This window comes from Neltuma alba, unplaced genomic scaffold (assembly GCF_004799145.2).
Source record: "Neltuma alba isolate B1F8T4 unplaced genomic scaffold, ASM479914v2 tig00010402_pilon, whole genome shotgun sequence".
Taxonomy (NCBI): domain Eukaryota; kingdom Viridiplantae; phylum Streptophyta; class Magnoliopsida; order Fabales; family Fabaceae; genus Neltuma; species Neltuma alba.
The window spans coordinates 8769-32613 of record NW_021635304.1 but is presented as its reverse complement, the minus strand read 5'-3'; the positions used below and the strand labels follow the sequence as shown (position 1 = coordinate 32613).

At 36.6% G+C, this 23845-nt stretch overlaps 1 protein-coding gene across 1 annotated transcript; it reads left to right on the top strand.

Moving 5' to 3' along the window:
- The first annotated feature begins 1665 nt into the window (after positions 1-1665).
- Positions 1666-22333, top strand: LOC114756418 (putative acyl-activating enzyme 19). Its single transcript, XM_028945351.1, has 13 exons — positions 1666-1706; positions 2015-2065; positions 2747-2822; positions 2913-2999; positions 5740-5783; positions 19435-19543; positions 20070-20129; positions 20269-20350; positions 20456-20520; positions 20610-20669; positions 21208-21252; positions 21479-21588; positions 22015-22333. The coding sequence occupies exons 1-13, from the start codon at positions 1666-1668 to the stop codon at positions 22238-22240; spliced, it is 1056 nt and encodes a 351-aa protein (XP_028801184.1). The 3' UTR covers positions 22241-22333.
- Positions 22334-23845: the final 1512 nt, after the last annotated feature.

Sequence of the window (23845 nt, the reverse complement as noted above, 5' to 3'; positions counted from 1 at the left end):
TTATTAAGTGTTATGGAGATAGAATAACTACTCTCTTTGTTTATGTTGATGATATAATGCTAACAGGGAATGATGCTGAAGAGATTGCAAGGCTGAAGAAAAACTTGGCAATTGAATTTGAGATCAAAGAACTTGGGTCCCTAGGATATTTTTTGGGCATGGGAGTGGGGAATTAGTGTGTCTTAGCGCAAATACACCCTAGACCTACTAAAGGAGACGAGGGTGTTGGGAGCCAAACCTGCAAATTACCCAATGGAACTCAATCAAAAATGGACCATTAGACTTGATGGCACAACAATAAATGAGGAGAGATATCAGAAGCTAATAGGAAAACTAATTTATTTGTCTCACACAAGGCTTAACATATGCTATCTAGTCAGTGTAGCGAGTCAATTGTCAAGTAGCTCTTAGAAGACAGCTGTCTACAAGATTCTCAAATGTCTAAAAAAAGACCTTAGGGCAAGGATTATTCTTTGCAAAAAGGGACATTAGAAGCATTGAGTTGTTTATCGATGCAGATTAGGGAGGCTTCAAAACTAACTGGAGACCCATTATAGGGTATTGCTCCCATATATTGGGTAACTTAGTGACTTGGAGAAGCAAGAAACAACTAGTAGCATTTTGAATTTCTGCTGAATTTGAATATAGAGCACTAGTTTTAGGGATTTGTGAAGGGATGTGGCTGGTTAGGTTGTTGAAGGAACTGCAGATTGGAATTAATGATCCTATTAGGGTCTGGTGTGATGATGTTTGAGCTATTAACATAGCAAACAATCCTGTACGTCATGATTGTATGAAGCATGTAGAGATTGACCGTCACTTTATTAAGGATAAATAGAGGCTAAGATGATAGATTATCCTATATTCCTTCTAGGCACCAGATAGCAAATGTCATGACTAAGTCCCTCGCTTGGGAAAAATTTGAAGCTTTCATAGGCAAGTTGGGAATGATTGACATGTATTCACCAGCTTGAATGGAGTGTTGGAAGTATGGGTAGTAGACCTAGTTTTCTCTTTATAGATAGGATTGTTATCTCCTAGAATCATGCTAAGCTTTATTGAGTTTTATTATAATTTATTTCTGATTATATTCACTGAGATTATAGGAGGAGTTTAAGGGATTAGATTAGATCTGATTCTCTCCTTTTCCTATATATGTAACACTTTTCTATCAATGAAATTATCAAGAGCTGTTACCGCAAATTATTTCATGAATGTTGCAGATTCCCTCCCCCCCCGGCCCAAAAAAAAAACATGAAATGATTGAGGAAAATAATTGGAAACTTGAAATCTGAAGAAAATAAAAAAGAGGAAAGGAGAAATTAGCTGAGTAATTGATGCTCAGCTTCAAAGCTTTATTTGATGTATTTGCTTAATACATATAGAGAAGTACAAGATAAAACCTAAAGTTAAATCCTAATGTCTTGAAATTCGAGTTTAAATCGAGATAAAAACGCATCCTATCTAATATAATTAATTCTAATTTAAATGATGCATAAAATAATTAATAAAGCACTAAATAATAACCTAACTAATTGGACCCTCCTAAGTGGGCTTAGGCCAAAAAAAACAAAAAGAAAAAAAAGAAAAAAAAGAAAGAAGTAAGGAAATAAAAAGATTTAGTCATGTTTTTCTATTTTGTAGTCTTTTAAAATATCCCTATAGATGGGAATAATCAGCTGCTACTCTCAGCACAATCTAAAAGGGTTATATTTAAATTGGACGCATTTCTGCTGCTTTGGATTTGAAGGATTGAAGGAATAGGGAAAATGGGACTCTGATTATTATTAATCCTTGAATAAAGCTTTGAGTACAATGGATATAGATAAGCGAAAGACCTAAGCGAATAAGCTAACCCTAGAATCTTTTCTAATCCTAGATTAAAGATGACAAAACACTGTATAAAATAGACAGAAATATTGATTAGTTAGCTGATATTAAACTTGTGCTTCTTAACAGGATCAATAAATCTCTGTTTTGTAGATATTCAACGTCTATTTTGAGTTGTGGGTAGCTGCTCCATATTCACTGATATTAATAACGTTAATGCCTCATGGTTGACCTAGTAAGTACATAAATAGTATTTATTGTTATTAGGCAGCATCGTGGGGAGTAAATACATTAGACATATCTCATGTAATCTTTTTCTTTATCTTGCGCAATCCCCTCTTCCTCTTTCTTCTGTACATGTTGTACATACTCCTTTGATCTATAGATGAAGATTTTCAGTGCTAATCTATGTGCCTTGTATCATTACTACTACATACTCGATGTGTGAATTATTTAGTGAAATTATTAACAAATGTGTTAACAACGTGAGTGTCTTATATTCTTTTCCAGTCTCTTAAAACATCACTGTAGATTGGAAGATTCAACTTCTTTTCTTATGCGATCTAAAATATAATTAGTTTAATTAGATTGGACCAGAGAAGAATTGACATCTCTATTCGTTTTGCTCTATTTCCCTAGCCTGATTCTTTGTATTGCTGCTTGAATTGTTGGTAAATTTGTATTGCTTCATCCTTCTGCTTTACTTTCTTCAGCTGATTAATGAAACACTGGGATTTATTTTATGGTAGTTATGAATTCTATCCTCTTCATGGTCAATTTTTTTTTTTTTTTAATAAGTTGTGTGTAGTTGGTGTATTGTGACTGCATACTTATGCTTGCACTATATAGCAAAATTATAAAGAATTTGTGTTCTAGCACTACTGAGTACTGAAGTTGTGCTAAATAATTGGTCTAGTGGTTCTGTTCAGTGGGAGACCAAACTGGAAGGACGGGTTGAATGTTCTGCAGCAATTGTTTGCGACTTTTCCCAGGTTGGTTTTTATATGTCAACATATCAGGTCACTTTATTGCATGGACTTATAGATTCTATCCATTTGTTCTAACATATGGTATCTCTCCAGGTGGTTGTTGGATGTTATAGGGGGAAAATTTATTTTCTTGATTTTTCCAATGGAAACACTTATTGGAGTTTTCAAACATCTGGAGAGGTATCTAGTTTCAATGCTGGATCAAATTGCCTTTTCTTTTTTGTTTGATGTTTCTTAGCTTATCTTTAAAGTTTCAAGCATATCACAGGCATGATTTTTATTTAGAATGTAGGCCCTATGCTTGATTAGATGAATTTCATGCTAAGTCATTGCAAAGACAAACTATGCCTGGGAATGCAGTAATGTAAAGAACAGGAGAAATAAAGTATGTTATGTTGCTTTTAGAACACGGAACAAGCAAATGAATTGACAAAAGTAATACATTTATAGTCGCACGCTTATATAATGATAATATTGTTAAAAGTAAAACTAGGAAGATCCACCTTGTCTCGTTTTCTACTTTTCTTCTCGATTCTCTCGTAGATGTTTTAATGGAACCTCTCTTCGTTCACTCTCCCAGATGCGATTTCTTCTTGATTATCATTTTTCACCAAGACCACATCAGTCCAAATTAAAATTATATATTGATTACGTTTTAAACCTCTACATTTTCTTAAAGAATACAGAAGTGGGATGAAAGAGGTATGAAGGGGGAAGAGAAGAGAGAGAGATCAGAACCGGCTTAGTTTGAGCAAAAGCAACAGCATAGCATATTCTGAATCCCAAGTCCCTATTTGTGCTCAACCTAGGCAAACTGTCATCAACACAAACTGAACCTAACTAATGTATGACTAACAAAACTAATTCTTGTGTTCATTATTATTTACATTGCAAATAGTCCTTAGTGTGATTGGCCTTTTGACAATGATTATACAAACTTTTACTTCTTTTCAAGTTATTATTCTTTGTTGGTGGTCTGGAACTGTTATAGGTGTTTTTGGAAGTTCGACAACATGGTAGCCCAGCACAAGCATAGTTCTTTCCACTGCTGCTAGGCATTCCTTGCTAGGTCTTATTCCTACTTTCTTTTCTTCTGACTCTAGAAAAAACAGCTTTTAAAGTTGGAAGAGGTCTAATGGCAAGAATCCTTACCTGAACATCATCAAAACTCATTCAGCTTCATCAGGAATTTGTAGATATGCGTCTTTTCTAAAATCTTTACCTATCATTCAATATCTTCAGCTCAGCTCCAGATGTGTATCTCCAAATGGTCCCGTTGCTTCCAAAATTTAGACAATTTATTAAAATGCTGTCATTGGCTTTTTCCCTTGTTTTACCTCATGAATAGCACATTTGATCTCAAATATCTTTACTGCACTTTCTTGGGTTGAATGTGCTTTTGCAGCAGCTTCCCAAATTTCAACAATTGTTCATTTTGCATGGAGGTCCCACTGATGTGTCGCTCGATAGAGTTGGACAGCCATGCCATTACTTGATTATTCCTAGCCTTCCATGTTTTATATTTCAGATCAGTTGAGCCTAGCATTTTTGTCATTGGTCAAGTACCTTACTTTCCCACGCAAGTGTACTTAGTCACATACCACTCCAAAGTGGGTAGTTGTCCTTGTTGGGTTTATGGCCCGTAATGTTGCCCCTTGATTTTCATTGTTAGCATTGCGATTTGGGTGTGTCGTTGGCAGGATTATAGTTGTCCAAATATAAAATCTATGTTTAGGCTTAGTTAAGGTGTTAGAAGAGTAGTTCTGCTATGGGATGATAACAATGAGCCTTATCCTACTAGGTGGAGTTAACTACACAGATCGTATGGCATCATTGGACTCTATTAACAAACAAATTTTTTGATATATTACTAACCAAAAGGTCCCGCTAATAACTTCATTGAGTGTTTGTTTGGTTTTTCTCTACCCCTGTTTAGAGGATTCTGTATTGCTTGATTTGCCCTCTTTACCAATGTATCCAGTAGTCTTCTTTGTATGTGTCTAAAGAACCTCAAATGATTTTCTACAATTGCTCTATAATAGACACCGCTCTAACTCATCCTCATTTATGTTCAATATGAATCTTATCATTTTTTTGTATGATAATACATTCATCTCAAATACCTCCACTTTATACCATTAAAAGTTTCTTTACTAATCTGGGTAGATTCTGCTGGCAAAAACAGAAATTTTTGGCCAAAGTAGAGGAAGGAGGACTCTCGGAAGTAACAATACCACTGATTAATTGTATTGGAATAGTCACATTCTTCAGATGTGCATGATGGCAAAAGTGCTTAAGTATTATTGAGATGTAAAACTATTGGGAGCAATTGAGAATTACCATTTAAAATGATGAAGACATAATTTCTCTTCTCCCTTGTGATCAAAACACCATAATGGCAAGGGCTCTGCTATCGTGTAGAATACAGGGCTGAATTTTAAAAAGAGAAAGGATTACAAGAACTTTGATCCGCAAACTATGCAGTACAAGCACTGTATATTTTCTTCCCAAAATGCTAGATAAACCAAGATACATAACTGAGGGACTATCATCAAGTGTGTTATAATGTGATATTTTAATCCCTTAAATTCAAAACCTAATTGATATTAAGTAATGACAGAAAGGTAAAATGAAATAATTGTAATATAAGTGGACCTAATAAATAAGGAATAGATTATCTATATTACATTTTTAACTCTGTATATTCAATTTTAAAATTTTGTGCATTTTGCTACATCAAATATTCAGTTCAATCAAAGAAATTCTTATTAGTGAAATGATGAAAAATGTTTGACTTTGAAAATATACCAGTGTTTCTTCATTCTATTTCATACTTTTGTTCATCGTATTACATTGTTAATGGCAATGTAAAATAGTCACGTGCTCGTTTATTTGACCCACTCTTTCTATTATTGTGAAGGTGAAATCACAGCCAGTTGTAGATACAAGTAGGCAATTGATATGGTAATTTTCTGCACTTCTCAATGATAATCTAGTGATCGCATATGTTTTGCATAATGCTTTGTATATGATTTGCTTCATGGGCATGTTGATTTATTACGTAGATTTGACCAAACAGTTTGCAAACTTTGCTTAATCTTGGAACAGTAAAGGTGAAATTGAAATTTTTCCAGTATATGAAGTAGGCTTCAAAGTCTTCATTCTTTCTACCTAACACTACATTTTAGGGCTAGATCTATAAAAGAACGCCCAAACAGGGGAGGCAGGCCAAAGTCAGGGGCATATTGGGAACTAGGGAGCCTAACGATCATCTAACAATGTCAGGGTGGTGGAACGCTTGAAATAAAAGTAGCATGAGCAACGTAGGAGGTAGACAGGGTGATTGGTTTATGGGAGAGGTCATGGTCTCTCGAAAACCAGTGACAGTGTGCTGTTTATTTCATTTTCAGTTTCTTTGCTGTTTTGTTTATATGAGTGAGTGGTTATCTAGTGTAGTTGTCATAATTTCGTTGAAGTTGTTGAAGCAGCGTCAATTGGTTATTAATCTAAAAAGTGTGTGCTTGGGCAAAGTTAGATAGAATACCAGGCCATATAATTTCTGTTGAAGGCGTTTAAGCAGATCCCTCCAAAATCACAGCTATGGTGCAGTGGTCTAAGCCCCAAAATTTGAAGGCTTTAAGAGGATTTTTGGGCTTGATAGGGTACTACAGAAAGTTTGTCAAGGGACACAGTCGAATTACAGCTCCACTACCCCAATTTCTTGAGAAATATTCATTCAGAGGGGTGAGAAGACACAAGAGGCATTTGAAGAACTCGAAGTTGCCATGACCATTTGAAGAATTTCGGTATATTGAAATCTGGTATATTCACATTCTCTGAGCCTTGGGATTAAATAGATTACAAGAGGGAAATCCTCAACAATAAATCAGGAAATTGGAGACCCAATATCCCATCAATACTCTCCTGCTATCCTAACCGAAATTTTCTCCTACGAATCAGTCTAAATCAGAATTTTACATAGTGTATTTACATAATTACCACACTCCCCCTCCAGTTGGATCATAGATATTTATCATGTTCAACTTCCCTACAAACTTTTCAAACACTTCTTCCGGTAAGCCTTTGGTAAGTATATCAGCAAGCTGTAACTTTGTGGGTACATAGGAGAGACAGATTATTCCTTCTTCCACCTTTTCTCTAATGAAGTGGCGATCCACTTCAACATGTTTGGTCCTGCTGTGCTTTACAAGATTCAGTGCCATATTAAGAGCTGCCTTGTTGTCATAGAAGAGTCTCAAAGGAGAGTCTATCTGTATTTGTGCTTCATCTGCTACTCGCTTCAGCCATAGCCCCTCCATGATTCCTTGGGCCAAGGCTTGTAGTTCTGATTCTGCACTACTTTTTGCCACAACTTGTTGTTTCTTACCTTGCCAAGTAACTAAATTCCCCCATATGAAGGTGTAGTATCCTGAAGTTGATCTGCTGTCCTCCTATGAACCAGTCCAGTCAGCATCTGTATAGATTTCAATAGTTCTCAGATTGCTCTTCTTGAAGAACAGCCCTTGGCCAGGTGTACCTTTTAAATACCTGAGTATTTTATAAGCTGCATCCATATGTTTTTTCTTTGTAGAATGCATATGTTGGCTAGCTACACTTACTACAGATGCAATGTTAGGACGAGTATGTGAGAGATAAATGAGTTTTCCCACTAGTCGTTGATATTGGCCTTTGTTTGCAGCAACTTCATCCTTTTCTTGTTTCTTCCTTTTTGCAGCTTCTCTTTCGGTTTTAGTAGCTTGTTCATTTTTTCTAATCTATTGATGGGAACTCTGCTTGGTCTGCATCCAAGCATTCCAGTTTCCTTGAGTAAATCTAGGATATAATTTTGTTGAGAGGCATATATTCCCTCTTTAGATCTTGCTACTTCCATCCCTAGAAAATGTTTCAGTTTTCCAAGGTCCTTAACTTCAAATTCCTTGTTCAAGGCTACCTTTATACGGTCTATCTCCTTAACATCATTCCTAGTGACTATGATATCATCAACATACACAATAAGGATGGTTATTAACTTTTCATTCCTCATGACAAACATAGTGTGATCAGATAAACTTTGTTTGTATCACTCAGCCTTAAGAATAGTGGAGAATCTGTCAAACCAAGCTCTTGGTGACTGTTTTAGCCCATAGATGGATTTTTTAAGTTTGCATTCCTGGTGTCTTTTTCCTTCATCAAAACTTGGTGGAAGTGTCAAGCATACTTCCTCTTTGAGATCACCATTGAGAAAGGCGTTCTTGATGTCGAGTTGCTCAAGTGGCCAATCCAAATTTGCTGCGATTGAAAGTGAAACTCTAATGGTGTTAAGTTTTGCTACAGAGGCAAAAGTTTCATTGTAATCAATCCCGTTTGTCTAGGTAAACCGTTGGCAACTAATCTGGCTTTGAACTTGTTTAATGTACCATCTGCATTATATTTTGGGGTGAAGACCCACTTGTAGCCCACTGGTTTCTTTCCCCTTGGTAGGTCTACAATTTCCCAAGTACCATTCTTCTCCAGGGCCCTCATTTCTTCTGACACTGCAGCTTTCCATTTAGGAATCTCAAATGCCTCATACACATTGTTAGGTACTTTAATATTCTTAAGACTAGTCACAAAATTATAGTAATTTCAAGAAAGAGCAGCATAGGATACATACTTCTGAATAGGGTGCTTGGTGCAAGTATGAGGCTCTTTTCGCAAGGCAATGGGTCTGTCAAGATTATCATTCACATTAGCTGGAGGATTCACATTATCATGGACTTCTATAGGATCCATCACTGGGTTGGAGATCGGCACTTCTTCAGAGCAAGGACGGTCATTTGTAGTAGTATTCCGTCGTGAGTAAGTCTTGCCCCATTTCTGTCGAGTACTAGTACTAGATGGCACATTGATAGGTAGGTTAGTGGGAGGTATAGGTTCGGGTGTGCACTCTATAGACTGAAATTCACTCTGACTCTCCCCCTGAATTGAAGACTGAGGGTGAGAGACGGTGACATCACGACTCACAAATAGAAGGTGAGAGACAGGATCATAGCCCCTGTAGCCTTTTTGGAAGTTAGAGCAATTGAGGAAGACACATTTGAGGGGCACGGGGATCTAGCTTAGAAGAAGGATGATGAATGTGAACATAGACAAGGCACCCAAAGATACGAAGAAGAAGTGTAGAATCGAGATGAGAAACACTCCCATTTTGCGAAGTTCATCAAGCGGGGAAGTATAGGAAAACACACTGCTGGGAAGGCGATTAATGAGGTGTGTGGTAGTGAGAATGGCATTCCCTCAAAAGTATTTAAGGACATTATGAGTATAGAGAAGGGCACGGGTAACTTCAAGGAGATGTTTATTCTTATGTTCAGCAATCCTATTTTGTTGTGGACTATGAGGGCAGCTACTCTTGTGAACAATGCCATGTTGGGTGAGAAAGGTGCCAAAGGTGTGATTAGAGTACCCAGTTCTATTATCAGTGTGAAGAACTCGGATTGTTGTGTTGAATTGAGTCTTGACATAATTAAAGAATTCAATAAAGATGTTGCAAACATCAGTTTTATTCTTAACGAGGTACACCCAAGTCATCCGCGTGTGATCATCGATGAACGTGACAGAATATTTGGAATGTGTTCGATTTGGAATTATTGATGGGCCCCACACGTCACTATGAATGATTGAAAAAGGTCGGGAAGCCTTATAAACAGTCGGAGAAAAAGTAATACGATGATGTTTAGCTAACTCAGACTTCACAATGAAAACGAGAATCTTTATTGGATGAAAAATTGGGAAACAATTTTTGTAAATAGGAAAAACTAGGATGACCTAGCCTTTTATGCCATAACAAAAGGTTATTATCATCAGAAGCAAAAACAGAGTTCCTGATTCTAGAGCATAATGCAGTCACGGTAGAAACATCTAGATAGTAAAGTCGAAAGTAGATTACAAGCCAAGTGAGGAACACGTAAAACAGAATCAAGGTGTAGTGATTTCGAAATATTGATAGAACCAACTCTAGCAATTAGAGCAGGCAGACCAGTGGCAGTGGTAATCTTCTTCTTCCCTACTAAAGGTTTATAGGAAACAAACATTTCTGCTTCTGAGGTCATGTGGTCAGGGGTACCAGTGTCAACAATCCACTTTGAAGAAGGAAGAGAAGTATGCAAAGCAACCTTGGATGTACCTTTATGAACCATGGAGGCAAAAGCTACAGGCTTCTATTCGGCTTGCAAAGTTTTAAAAACCTCCATGAGTTGAGTCATTTGTTTTGCTGAAGACAGGAGCTGGGGAATCAGCCTCTTATGTAGCTTGGTGGGCTCAAGCTTTACCTTTACGGGGCTTCCAATCAGCTGGTTTGTCGTGTAGGTCCCAACATCTGTCACGAGTGTGACCTACCTTGTGGCAATGGTCACACGTGGGTCGGTTTCGTCCAGGAGTAGCAAGGTCATGCCCCTTCCTAACAAAGGTAGAGGAATTAGAGGAAGTCGGTCTTGGTTCAAGAAGCATGATTTGTCACCAAGACTCCTCTCGTCGAACAACAGACTGGACCTCTAATGGGGAAGCTAGAGACGTATGACTTAAGATGTGGCCACGGACATCATCAAATACAGTATTTAGGCCAGCTAGAAAGAGCAGAACACGTTTGGTGTCAACATTCCATTTGTGATGAGCAGCATCAGCAGAAGAGGTCCAAACTTCCCTCAGTTAAGAGATCCAATTCCTGCCATGGAGCAACCAATTCAAGCCAGTACTCCATAACGCTTCGTGGGCCTTGTTCACATCGCCAGATATGGTGTTGAAGATCAAAGAGGCAAGAGTGATCCTTCCCATCTGAATAGGAATCGCGCACAGCATCCCAAATTTCTTTCACAGTGGGCAGATACATGAAGTTGCGTTTGAGTTGGCGGGACACTGTATTGATTAACCAAGAGGAGATGAGAGAATTGTCAATTTTCCATTGGGTCACTACGGCAGACGACTTGTTGGAGGGCATCACTGCTTCATCAGTTAGATAACCCAACTTTTCGTGACCGCTAATGGCGAGTTGAATGGCTTGAGCCCAATCATGATAATTGGTGAATGTGAGTTTCTCCGAGACATTGGATATTGAAGAACCATCGAAACCAGAACTCAACCCGTGGGGAGTTCGGGTTTTCAAACTGTCGGACCCATCAAGAGAAGATGCCATGGTTTGAGGCTTCTTGACAAGTCACTAGAAACACAGACCGAATCAGACAGAGGAGGAAAGAAAACCGAGTGCCAGGTGCTTTGTCAAGGCAAGATACTTACTTGGAGCTTAGGTACTCTTACTTTGGCAATATGATGGCATTATAGAACTAAAACATGAGATTTACAGGATGAAGGGCTCAAAGAAATAATGCAGCAGTTTATGCAAGGCTAGGAGGGACCAAAAGGGTATGCCATGAGAAATGAAGTCGTGTTTTATAAAGGAAAGCAAGTGCTGCCGCGTCACTCCTCCAAGACAATTGAGCTTATCAAGCAGTTCCATGATTCCCCTCTTGGAGGGCACTTGGGTTACTTAAGAACATGGTTATCAAATCAGGATACGAATCGTGAATTAGAAAACCGGTTTTTTGAATCTTGAATTGTGTACAATTCATGAACAATTATTAAGGATGATATATAAGTAATTTTTATATAAGAAAATATCAAAAGTTTGTAGATATTAGGTGCTATACGCCTCCTAAAAAAAAAAAAAAGAGAGCCAACATATGAAATTTCAAACCCAAGTGGTCCCTAAAGTCAGTTCAAAAATCAAAATTCTAACTTCAAAAGACAAGAGTCACTAAACATAAAATTCAATCAATCATTCATCATCTCCAAGATTAATGTCACTTAATTCGTGATTATCATCCATTAACAATGTCACTTCTTCATCACCTTCTTCCTCCTCCCCATCTTCAACATTATCTTTATTCTTATTCTCTTGCCTTACTATAGATTTTCCTTTGCATGATAGTATATATTCAATTTTCTTGGACCTAGGAAAAAACCATGATGGTGTATATTTAGATATAAATCAACTTAAGTTTAGTTTTAAAATATTATATCTCTCTTTTTTTGCTTCAAGCTCCTTCATCAAGAGTGAAACTCTCATGTATATCTATCCATGATCCATCCACTGGTAAGTATGGATTTTCTTTTTCAGTGATCAACTCATCATCAGATTCAACATATGATAAACAGATTGGATCATATGTCTCGTTTTTTTTCCCCTCTAATTTTCTGTCTCATCTCAAGTTGAAAGTTGACAAATACAAGTGCTTGTTGTTCTAAGTGATTTCTTTGCTTAGTATGCATTTGATTAAATGTGCTTCAATTTCTTTCACATTCAGTAGCACTACGTATGAGACTCAAAATTCTCATAACTATTTTTTATAACTCCTTCCTTTTCCTCCATAACCTTCCTACCAAAGAGCTAAAAAAAAAAAAAAAGAAATAATTAGGAATGTTTTGTCAAATTCATATTTATTATTAGGATTAAAAATTAAATTCCTATAAATAGTATAAGACTAGAAAACGATACTGGGTTGCTTTTTTGTCTCTAGTATCTATTGCCATGCTCCTTCCAAAAAGCTTCTTAGCAGACTTAAACGTCTCAAGTTGTTGTTCAACTAAAGATCTTGTCTTTCTATTTGAAATCATTCTCTCAATAGTTTCATATAAACCAAAATAAACTTCTCTATCCATTTTAAATTTTTCATCATAATGAAACTTAAGAAAACAATGAATAAGTTATGTTTTTCTAACATACAATTAAATTAGTAAACAATAAATATTTAAATTTTGAAGTGTGTAAAACTTACTTAGGATTAAAAAAGTAGGTAGCTACATGGTAGGGGTCTATATAGCTGTAAATTTCAACAAGTAACAATTGTCTTCCACAGCTTTTTATACTTTGATTCCTTCTTTTGAAAATTGTTAGCATTCTCTTCTATGGCTCTATGCATTACTTCATAAATATATAGCAGGTCTAGAGTCACCATCTATAAGTCTCAAAACTTTGACAAGCGGACTCACACACTTTAAGCAATATCTGATGAAACACCAAAATCTAGAATCCCTAAAAGCCATGTCCACTACTTGCTTACCCTCACTTTTATGTCCAAATAGCTAGACACCCAATCATTTGAAGCAAACATGGTTCGAAGAGCATTCTTTTGTTGCAATATGCAACTTAAAGTAAGATATGCTGTTGCAAATTTTGTCACTGTCAGTCTGGCGAATTATCTTCACTTGGAATACTTTCTAAACATTTTAAGGATGTGACACTTGCCAATGAAATAAATATGAATCTTTGAGTTCAGCTGGGTTGTTACAACCTCGTTTGATCCCACAAGCTACATGTGAGGATCTTAGCATGGATTTTATAGGAGGGATGTCTAAAAGCAGTCGCTATGACAACATACTGGTGGTGGTGGTAGACTGGTTCATAAATATGCCCACTTTGTTCCCTTGTCACATCCTTATGATGTAAAAACAGTAGCTGAGGTGTTCTTGGGGAAATCGTAAGGTTACATGGCTTTCCTAGCACTATTGTGATTGATTGAGATAGGGTATTCATCAGTCAGTTCTTGAAAGAGTTGTTTAGCATGGCTCGAAGTACACTTAAATATAGTTCTTATCATTTGGAGACCAATAGGCAAATGGAAGTGGCAAACCGAAGCTTAGAGATTTATTTGAGGTGTTTTGCTGGAAATACGCATAAGAAATGATCTAAGATGTATTGTGCTGAATATTGGGATAATACTACTTATAATGAAACAACCAGGATGGCACCATTCAAGGCTCTATATGGGAGGGACCTGAGATCAACCTTCAAGGGTGCAAGAAGTGGACCAGTAATTACAAGAGAGGAATGCTATCCTAGAGGAGCGTAAAGAATAGTTGCAAACGGCACAAGTTCAAATGAAGAACCAGGCTGATAACCACCGTAGAGAGGACACTTTTGAGGTATGAGATGTTATTTACCTCAGGTTGAAACCATATCAAGTCAAATCACTTGCTACGAGGTCTAATGAGAAGTTGTCTCCACATTACTATGGGTCGTATCGGTTTCTATAAAAAATTGGAGAAGCTGCTTAATAGTTGGAGCTCCTACCTACTGCCAAAATTCACAATGTATTTCATGTGTCCCAATTAAAGACAGCCCTCAAAGTTACTACTACAGCTCAACTATTACTAGAAGGGCTAACTAAAGAATTGGAATTGTAAGTGCAACTAGAGCTAGTCAAGCAGATGTGCAGAAAAAGGGATGAAATTTTACAACTTCTCATTAAATGGAAGAATTTGCCTGACTAGTGGGTAACTTGAATAATTCTTCCGTAATTCTCATTGATGAATTTAGTTAGATATATGCACAAAAATAATGGAATCAAGGCCAAGATAAATGGGCAGGATTCATAGGAATTACAATAAAGAGAAAGAGAGAATCAGATTACAATCAAATCTCCTAATAATATTTACAACTAATTCCTATAATTTCTCCTATAATCAGCTATATTATCCCCTTCAAGTTGAAATATAGATGTTGATCATGCCCAACTTGCCAATGAAGTGTTCGAATTTTCCTCGGGCTAGTCTTTTTGTAAAAGCATCTATTGTCTATTCTTTTGATGGTATGGATCTGAGAACAATTACCCCATCATCAATCTTCTCTCTTACAAAGTGCTTGTCTCTCTCAACATGCTTCATGTGATCATATTGAACAGGGTTATGAGAGATATTGATGGCTGCCATGTTGTCTGAGTAGAGTTTAATAGGTAGATTTACAATCATCTTGAGCTCCTTGAGTACTCATTTTACCGATTACCTTCATAGTTCTCGAGTGCTATCACTCTAAACTCTGCTTCAGCGCTGCTACTTCCTACCACACTTTGGTTCTTATTATGCCATGTGACTAGGTTACCCCAAACAAACGTGAAGTATCCAGATGTGGATTTTCTATCATTTTGATCACGTACCTAATCAGCATTTGTAAACATTTCTATCTTCCTCTTGACTATCTTTTTGAATAAGAGACCATGCCCTGGTGATTTGGATGATTTTGTTTAGGGTCATGGGAATGTCGACTTAGGACACTCATTGCAAATGTAGTGTCAAGTCGAGCGGGTGACAAGTAGATTAATTTTCCCACCATGCACTGATATCTTCCTAAGGCTATATAACCTGAATAGGGGAATTGCTAGGCTTGCAACCCATAATATCTATCTCTTCTAGGAGGTCTAGAATAACTTACTCTGTGATATACAGATTTCTTTTCTTTGATTTGCGAGGAAATATTTCATTTCTTTGATCAATGTCTACTAGATCATCTTTTGTGAGAAAAATATCATCTACAGATATTGCTAGGACTACGATTTTTCCACTAAGACGTCTGAAAAACATAATATGATCACTTTGCCCTGTACATAGCCTTGAGCTTTTAATGCTCGTGTAAATCTTTCAAACCATGCTTAGGGAGACTGCTTCAACTCGTATAGTAACTTGCTTAATTTGAACACTTGATTTGCCCTCTTGCTCGGAATCATAGAGGCAGCTTCATGTATACCTTTTCTTTCAACTCCCTATTCATCTAATGTAATGGCCAATCTAGATTTGCTGCTAAGGACAAAAGGATTTTAATGATGTTCAATTTTGCTACTAGTGCGAATCTCTCAATATAAATCTATGCCATGAACCTGGCAGAAACCCTTTACCACCAATCTTGCCTTGTAAATGTCAAGGCTCCCATATGCTTTGTACTTTAGGGTAAACACCCATTTACACCTTACTTGTTGCTTTCTCTTAGGCAGATCAACGACATGCCAAGTGCTATTGGCTTCCAGGGCTTTCATCTCTTCCATAACAGCCTGTCTCTATTATGAACTACCTAGAGCTTCATTTATGTTGTTGGGAATTCTGATCCTGTGCAGGTGAGAAACAAAGGCACAATATTTTGATGAAAGGGCCTAATAAGAGATAAACCTTTCAATAGGCAGTCTGGTACATGATCCGGGTTGTTTTCATACTATAGTTGGCAAATCAAGGTCATCATGTACTTGCTTTTATCCACCATCTTCTACTTTTCCTAGGCCTGCCTCTTGTCCCAACTCTTTGAGTATATTAATCGTCTGAGGGCCTCTAGTGGTGTCTCCTTGTATAGATTTGAATAGATTGATTAGTGTCTCCTGTTGGATTAGTTTTTCCTTGGTCAACTTTAGGCACTTCCTCTAGAGTAGTAAAGGTTCCAGGGACAAGTTTAGGCTCATGTTCAAAGAATGGTTCAGTCTGAGATTCACTCCAACTCTCCCCCTGAATTGAAGACTGAAGGTAACAGGGAACAGTTTCATAGAATGTGACATGACGTAGATACGTTTTGCAACTGGGTTATAACATTTATACCCCTTCTGGGAGCTCAAGTACCCCGGGAAAATGCACCTAACAGCTTTGGGATCAAGTTTATTTGTATGATGGAGATGAACATAGGTGGTATAGTTGAACACTTCGAAGGGTGGTGTTTTTTCGAGGTAGGGAACAACAAACAACAAGCCTTATCCCACTAGGTGGGGTCGACTACATGAATCACACGACGCCATCGTGCTCTGTCAACAACCCAATCCTTAGATATGTTGTTGATTAGGAGGTCTCGTTCAATGACCTCATTCAGCGTTCTTCTCGGTCTTCCCCTGCCTCTTTTTATGGGACTCCATCTTGTTTGATCCACCCTCCTCACCGGGGCCTCCAAAGGCCTTCTCTGCACATGTCCAAACCATCTTAAGCGATTTTCAACCATTTTCAACCATTTTCGAGGTAGGGAAGATTCTAAAAATTATGGAGAACTTGCAAGGGTGTTTTAAATAACGGTTGTTTGCTAGGCATTGTCAATAAGAAAGGTGGTTAGGAGGATAGCGTCATCCTAATAAAATTTTGGCATATTACTACTGAACATGGTGGCTCTAGTTGTTTCTAGGATGTTTCAATTTTTTCTTTTAACAATACCATTTTGTTGTGGGCTGTAAGGACAAATGCTTTTATGCATGATACCATAATCTTTTAGGAAGGTGGATAAGGAGTTGTTGAAATATTCAGCTTTATTATCCGTGTGAAGGATTTGAATTTGTGTTTGATAGTGTCTGAATCATGTGATAGAAAATCAATGAAAGTTTGATAAACATTGGTTTTATCCTTTAATAGAAATACCCAGCTCACACTTGTGTGGTCATCAATAAAGCTTATAAACCATTTTTAGTGTGTGTAATTTGGAGCTGGAGAGACCCCAACAAATCACTAGGGATGGTTGTGAATGGTTTGGATGCAACACTTGGAATGCTGGAAAAGGATGTACGACGCTGTTTAGCACATTCAAAAGAATCACAATGAAATTCAGAAGAATCTTTATTTGAGTAAATTGAAGAAAACATTGGAGTCATATGTTGGAAATTTGGATGTTCTAACTGTTGGTGCCATAACTCACTAGTCCTAGAGAGAGATACTTTATTACTTTGATAATCATAATCATTTAGATAGTAAAGGCCATCAAACTCCTTAGCAAAGCCAATCGTTGTCCCTGTTAGCAAGTCCTAGAAAACACAATAAGTAGCAAAGAAGTCAGCATGGTATCTTTCATCCTTGGCCAACTGGCTCACAAATAATAAATTGCATTCTAAGTTTATAACATGTAGAATGGCGTGGAGTGTGAGTGTATCAGAAACTGCGATACTCCTAATACCAACAACAAGTGCATCAGAAGCATTGACAATTTTAACAATAAGTTGAGTTTCTGTTGCCTTACTTGTAGTTGAAACAAAGCTGCAAATGGGTGTTGGTTTCAAACAATTTGTTTGAGAGTTAGAACGGGTGGAGAGGACCCTAGTCCCGGAATTGTCATCGTCGGCCCACTAAGTAATAAGATGTTGGCCCGATACTATGAGTCTTGGCAGTGGGCTAATACCCAATTTCTTTCTTCAATCTTGAGTGCCATATTCATGTATTTAGAGAGTGTGTGAATAGAGTGAACACGGCTTAGCCCTGATCTCAAGCTTCAGACTATTCATGAACGCCCTAATAAGAATCTCCTCATCACAACTTCCCAGAGTCATTGTTAATAACTCAAATCATTCGATATACTCCAAGATGCTACAATGTTGATGAAATTCTATTAACATATCATAAGTGTTACCGCACTGTGATAGATGAAAATGTAGAATTAGATCTTGGTCTCTTTCTAGTCAATCACCAAACATCTTTCCTCCTCCTTCCATTGGAACCAGTTGAGCGCACGAGCTTCATAACAAAAGACAGCAGCATCGAGTTTGTCAAGGTCAAGGACCCTGTTAACTCTAAAGTAATGCTCAATTTTAAAAATCTAGTTGAGAGTTTCATCATTAGAAAACAAGGGAATATTGAACTTGCAATAGTTGGAAGTCTTGAAGTCACTCCCTCTGCTACCAAAACCAATTTCAATTGCTCGCGGTATAGTGTTATTGCCCTTTGAAGCATTAGAGTCATCAGTCTGCTTTCGTTTACCCGTTGAACGTTGGCTCACATGGGACTTTGAAACCAATTCAATCATAAGTAGTGATGTGGCACAATTTAGTAGTGATGTTGCCACTGTCAAACATGATATTGTGCCACATAAGAGACTTCATCTTCACAATATCATATTTGACAGTGGCAACATCACTACTAAATTGTGCCACATCACTACTTAGATGTTTGATGTTTTGGTCTAACTACAACATCCTAACTGCAACATCCAAGAGTTGAGTGCATCCAATCTGCTCTCCATTTGCATATTGACCATTCCTGGGAGAGAGTGACTCTAATATATTTTGATGGAAAATGATTCGTGACTGGTATTATTCAATAAAGCAACTACTCCTCGTGGTATGACCTGAAAGAGAAGTGTACTACAAAGGAACAAGAAAACACAGGCCACTCTATACTTTCGGGAGGTAGTCTCTCCTCACAATCACTTAGTAATTGCCTGCCTTCCCCAAAGGCTATCTCGTGCCTTATATACTACACAGCCTTTCTCTAACAGTCACTAGGTAACTCCCTAAAACACCCCTTCCCACATGTTCAGATGTCCCATGCTCTATTCATTCATCTTTGGGCTTCCGCCTAACATAAGTAAATTACGGCCCATGTTCAGCACTCAGATTGCAATTGGATTAGAAGTTATTCGATTTCGCTTGGTTTTCTATTCTTCTGTAATTTTCTTTTCCCTTTCTCCTATTTCTTTACTTTCTATGTCAAGTTCATTCTCACTTTCATAATCTTATTTTCTTTTCATTTTGGAGTCTCTTAAATCATTGCTTCTCTAATTCTCTTTTCCCTTTCTCTCTCTCATTTCTTTGCTTTCCATATCAAGTTCATTCTTATTTTCATGATCTCATTTTTCTTTTCATTTTGTAATCTCTTAAATCATTGCTTTCATAGTGGGCCACATTTGCCTGCAGTTGGTGACATTTTCTAACTTTAATATCTGGGTTTTTCTTATCTCTGCCCCCCCCCCTTTTTCCTTCTCAGAGGATCGTTCTTTCCCTTCTTTTTCTGTGTGGCCTGAAACTTAAGATAAATCTATTGATCATTTTAATTCTTGGGTTGACATTTCATATGGGATTTGCAGGTGTGGCACGCATGACCATAACTTGTATGCTCTTGATTACCAAAAGCATTCCTGTGTGTATAAGCTACCCTGTGGAGGCAGTATATATGGGTCGCCTGCAATTGATAAAGTGCTAACTTGCCCTTGGAATTGCTATTGCATCATCAGTTTCTGCAGTGAACTTTGTTTCAGTTTCCTTATCATCTAATGGTGGATAGCACTGTTAGCTGCCTCTATGCAGTCTTGTTTAAAAGTTCTTATGATTATTATTTGACCATTTGATGAGGACTGAGATATCCCAGGTTCTATGGATGGTTATTATTTAGCTAGTAAATTGGTGATTTATGATATCAACAATATTTCATTAATAAGGGATATCGGGTATTTTAATGAAACATGATTATTAGGTTTATCATAGTGTGGACTTATTGAAAGACCTGTGATTTAAGACTTGGAATTTTATTGAGTTTCCCTCTTCCCTCCTTTCTTTTTCTGCACTTACCTGCCTCCAAAATCTTGTATGCTGACTTTTGTTGCAAAGCATTTCTTCAGGTTTAGCACTGGTCACTGCGTCTGATATTTACCAACTTGCTATGATCTCTATTTTAGACCACACACGATGATATTAGTGAAGCAAAACTTTCTTTTTCCTGTAGCTTCGTGGTGCACTTTATGTTGCTTCAACTGGTGGCCGTGTGACAGCGATATCAGTTGCGGTATGATGGATTGAGAAATACTTAAAACACTATCATTTTTTTAGCAATAAAAAGATTAGATCATTTAGGTTGGAAGTTCTGCACTGAATTGTGCTATTGAGACACAGTCCAACTGAAAAGTTCATATATAAATTTACAGGACTTTTCATTTAATACTTTGTGGCTTCATGAGCTGGGGGTCCCGGTTTTTGGTTCTCTGGCTGTTGCTCACAATGGAATAAGTATAATAGTGTTCCTTCTTTTGTTGATGCTGTCAGTTTAAGCATTAAGCATCGTAAAAATACTTTCTCCTTGTGCCAATATGATTTTCTACTACTCCATTGCAGTTATATGTTGTTTGGTAGATGGCCATGTTCTGGCATTGGATCCAGATGGGTCCATACTCTGGAAGGTATGAATCTCATTACTTTTGTAATCCTTATTTATCCTACCTGATGGACATAATTTGAAGCTACATGTACTGGGCTGAATCTTGACCAGAAAACAACTAATGGTCCGATATTTGCTGGAGCATGTGTATCCTTGGCTCTTCCAACTGAGGTATGTTATTTTATTCTTGGAGTTTAGCAACGTAATTTTTAAGTTGTTTCAAAGAAATGAATTTCTTCTTCCCTTTCACCGCTATTTTCTGTTTTTTGGCTACACCATTTATCTGCTCCCTTCCTCCTTCACCGTAGTGTCCTTTCCTAAGGTTCTGTAAAATGTTATTGTTATAATCTGATGTGATGGATCAGTGATAATAAGTCTCTTACAAGTACAAAATGGTGTGCATCATATTCTTTATCTGATGCCGGTTTTCTTTTCTTTTTTTTTTATATTTTGAAGTATGGATGCTTTATTAGCACGATAGACAGAAAGATACGAAATTTTTATCTCATCACTAAATATGAAGCCTAGACTGTTGGCAATGCAATGCCAATATATTTTTATTTATTTCATAACTTTCTTGAGACCATGGTTAATTGTTGTTTTTCCTGTGGAAATTATTCTGTATTTAGATGCCTTCACTTGCAAAAGGAATAGTTGTCTACTTCACAATGACGAAATCAGTTGTTTTATTTTGTTCATTCTGCTACAGGTGCTTGTATGCTCCAGAGATGGGAGTGTGTACTCATTTGAAGTGGTAATAGTAGCAGATAATTGTTTGACTTTGTTATGCTTTATTATCTTATAACCAAGGCAAAGCTTAGTGAAGTGTCATTGCCAAAAAAAAAAAAAAAAAGGGAGAGAAAGATCAGCTATTAATTTCCTAACCTGAAGGGTTTTGCCTCTCTTTGTATCCCCTAGGAAAGTACACAATAAAATGACGACTTTGATTATTGTTAATTGCACTTGTTGAATTAATCCAGTATAAGGGCGATCTACAATGGCAATACAATATTGGAGATCCAATTACTGCATCTGCCTATGTTGATGAACACTTGCTGCTCCAGTCTGATTCCTCCCCTTATTCAGACAGGTAAATTGTATCCGTTGATTTTATTAACTTGAGAAGAAAAGAAAATTTGTTAACTATGAAGCACTGATATTAGAAAGGAAAAATTTAATAAACGTGTTTTTTTGTTTTTTTTAATACCAATTCATGATTTACACTTTTAACAAGCTCATTAATAACGTTTTTAAAGATTGAAATCCACTTTTTAAAATTTGATTGGAAAGTATATTAAACTTATAATCTTAAGTAATCTAAGTCTTAATTTTCTCTATTTAGAAATTGAAGCAATATTGTCTAAAATGCATGGCATCAAACCGCCCAAAATCACTACTTATGTTGTTGGATTTTAATATCCATATATTGGAGGAATGTGCTCGGCCAAATATCAATGTCGTGTCTGATATTTGTGTCAGCATACACACCTTGTGTTGAATAGTTGTTCTTTTTCAGGTTAATTTGCATTTGTTCCAGTTCTGGAGGTGTGCACATTCTTAGAGTGAACTTGGAAGAAGATGAAGATACTGATCAACCTAGAACTAGTGCGGAGGAATGTGCTCGGCTAAACTTGGAGGGAGATATATTCTCTTCCCCTGTAATGATTGGCGGCAGGATTTTTGTGGGATGTAGGGATGATTACTTGCACTGCATTTCTCTTGAAATTCCATCGGAAAGTTGAATAAATTTTTTTCTCCTTTGTTTTTTGTGTGGCAAAAGTTGAATAATAAAACTAACTACTAGTCTTTAATATAAGAGTTAATTTGACATTCTATTTGATTCTAAATATAAGATATCAATTTACTTTGTCTCTCATATTTATTTATTTTTTTCAAAGTAGTCCTTACAGTAGTTGTATATATTAAAAGTTTCATCAAATGGTAATTTTAATTAATACATATGGTTAGCAGGAGTATTTTAAGGAGCACAATGCCTATGTTTTTCATATAACTAGGTTAACAAATTTTTTTAATCTACTCAAATTAGTTAACCAGCTTTTATATTAAGGATTGGAGGTAATATTTTTAGAATGATTATTTTTTGTTGAAATTTAATTGTTGCTGGTGATAAAGTGCTTGGGGGCAAGATGACAATTTTTTTTTCCCTTTTTTGGGTGTCCAATTCTATGTTTAAAATTCCTAAATGGTGTTTGTTATTTATATTTCCATTGATGTGAACGCTAGAGAGTGAAACATCCTTCCTTTAACCCCTCAAAGTATGTACTCGTAAGCGTTATGGTTCAAGCAGATCTCGACACAAGCTCGTGGATTTAAAATTTCAACATAATTACTTGGGTTACTATTCATTTGGTAAAATCAGGAACTTTCAGATTCCGTGTCTCAATTTTGGAAATTTGTATCTCCTTGTGTACACATCCAATTAATGTGTTCTACCTATTATTTTAAAGCTTGAGATGTGTACAACGTGTCTGCCAAACTTTATGGCATGACTCTTTCATTTGATAGGTCAAACTGGAGCTGGACGTTGACTGCTCCAGTACCTATGTTTCATTCATTAAACAATTCTTACTTTAATTCTCCCCTCATTTGAACATGCAACAACTAGCCTTATGGACATTCATTTATATACCTTTCTATTCATGCCATAAACATTCTAAACAAATATATTACATCATTAGTATTCATATACATAATTTATACAATAGGAGAATTATACATTAACCAATAGCTTCAATCATTAACATGAATAATTTTTCACTTTCTTCTTCCTTCTCATGCTCTTCTTCATGCAATCATTGTCCATTATACTTGACCTAAATGGTGGGTTAGGGAGGGGAGAGATTCGGGAGAATTTCAGTAGCAAATAATAACCACTCAAACATACACTGCAAGCTTAACATTTATAACATGTTTGCAATTTAATATTTTTATAACATAATGACATGTTTAGAAACCATCATGCATTTATTATAAAACACATAGGCTTATGGCATATTTCAAACACATTTACAATCACAACACGAGTTCATAAAATCATATAACATAAAAATATGTCATATACGCAAGCAAATGCCAAGCACAAAAGAGTAAGGTCAAATTTGCTACCTTTTGTCCTTAAGCTTTCTTTTTACTTCCTTTTGTTTTCAACCATTAAAGTTGCTTGCTCAACCACATCTAAACTTTCTCTTGGATGCCTCAAGGTCCTAATCACAACCACAAGAGTCACATTATTCATTAGGACTAAGAATTACACAATATGGAAGACTTATGTCCTTAAACTTAATATCTTTTTTCTTAATTTATAATGCAGTATTCTAGCTTTGTAA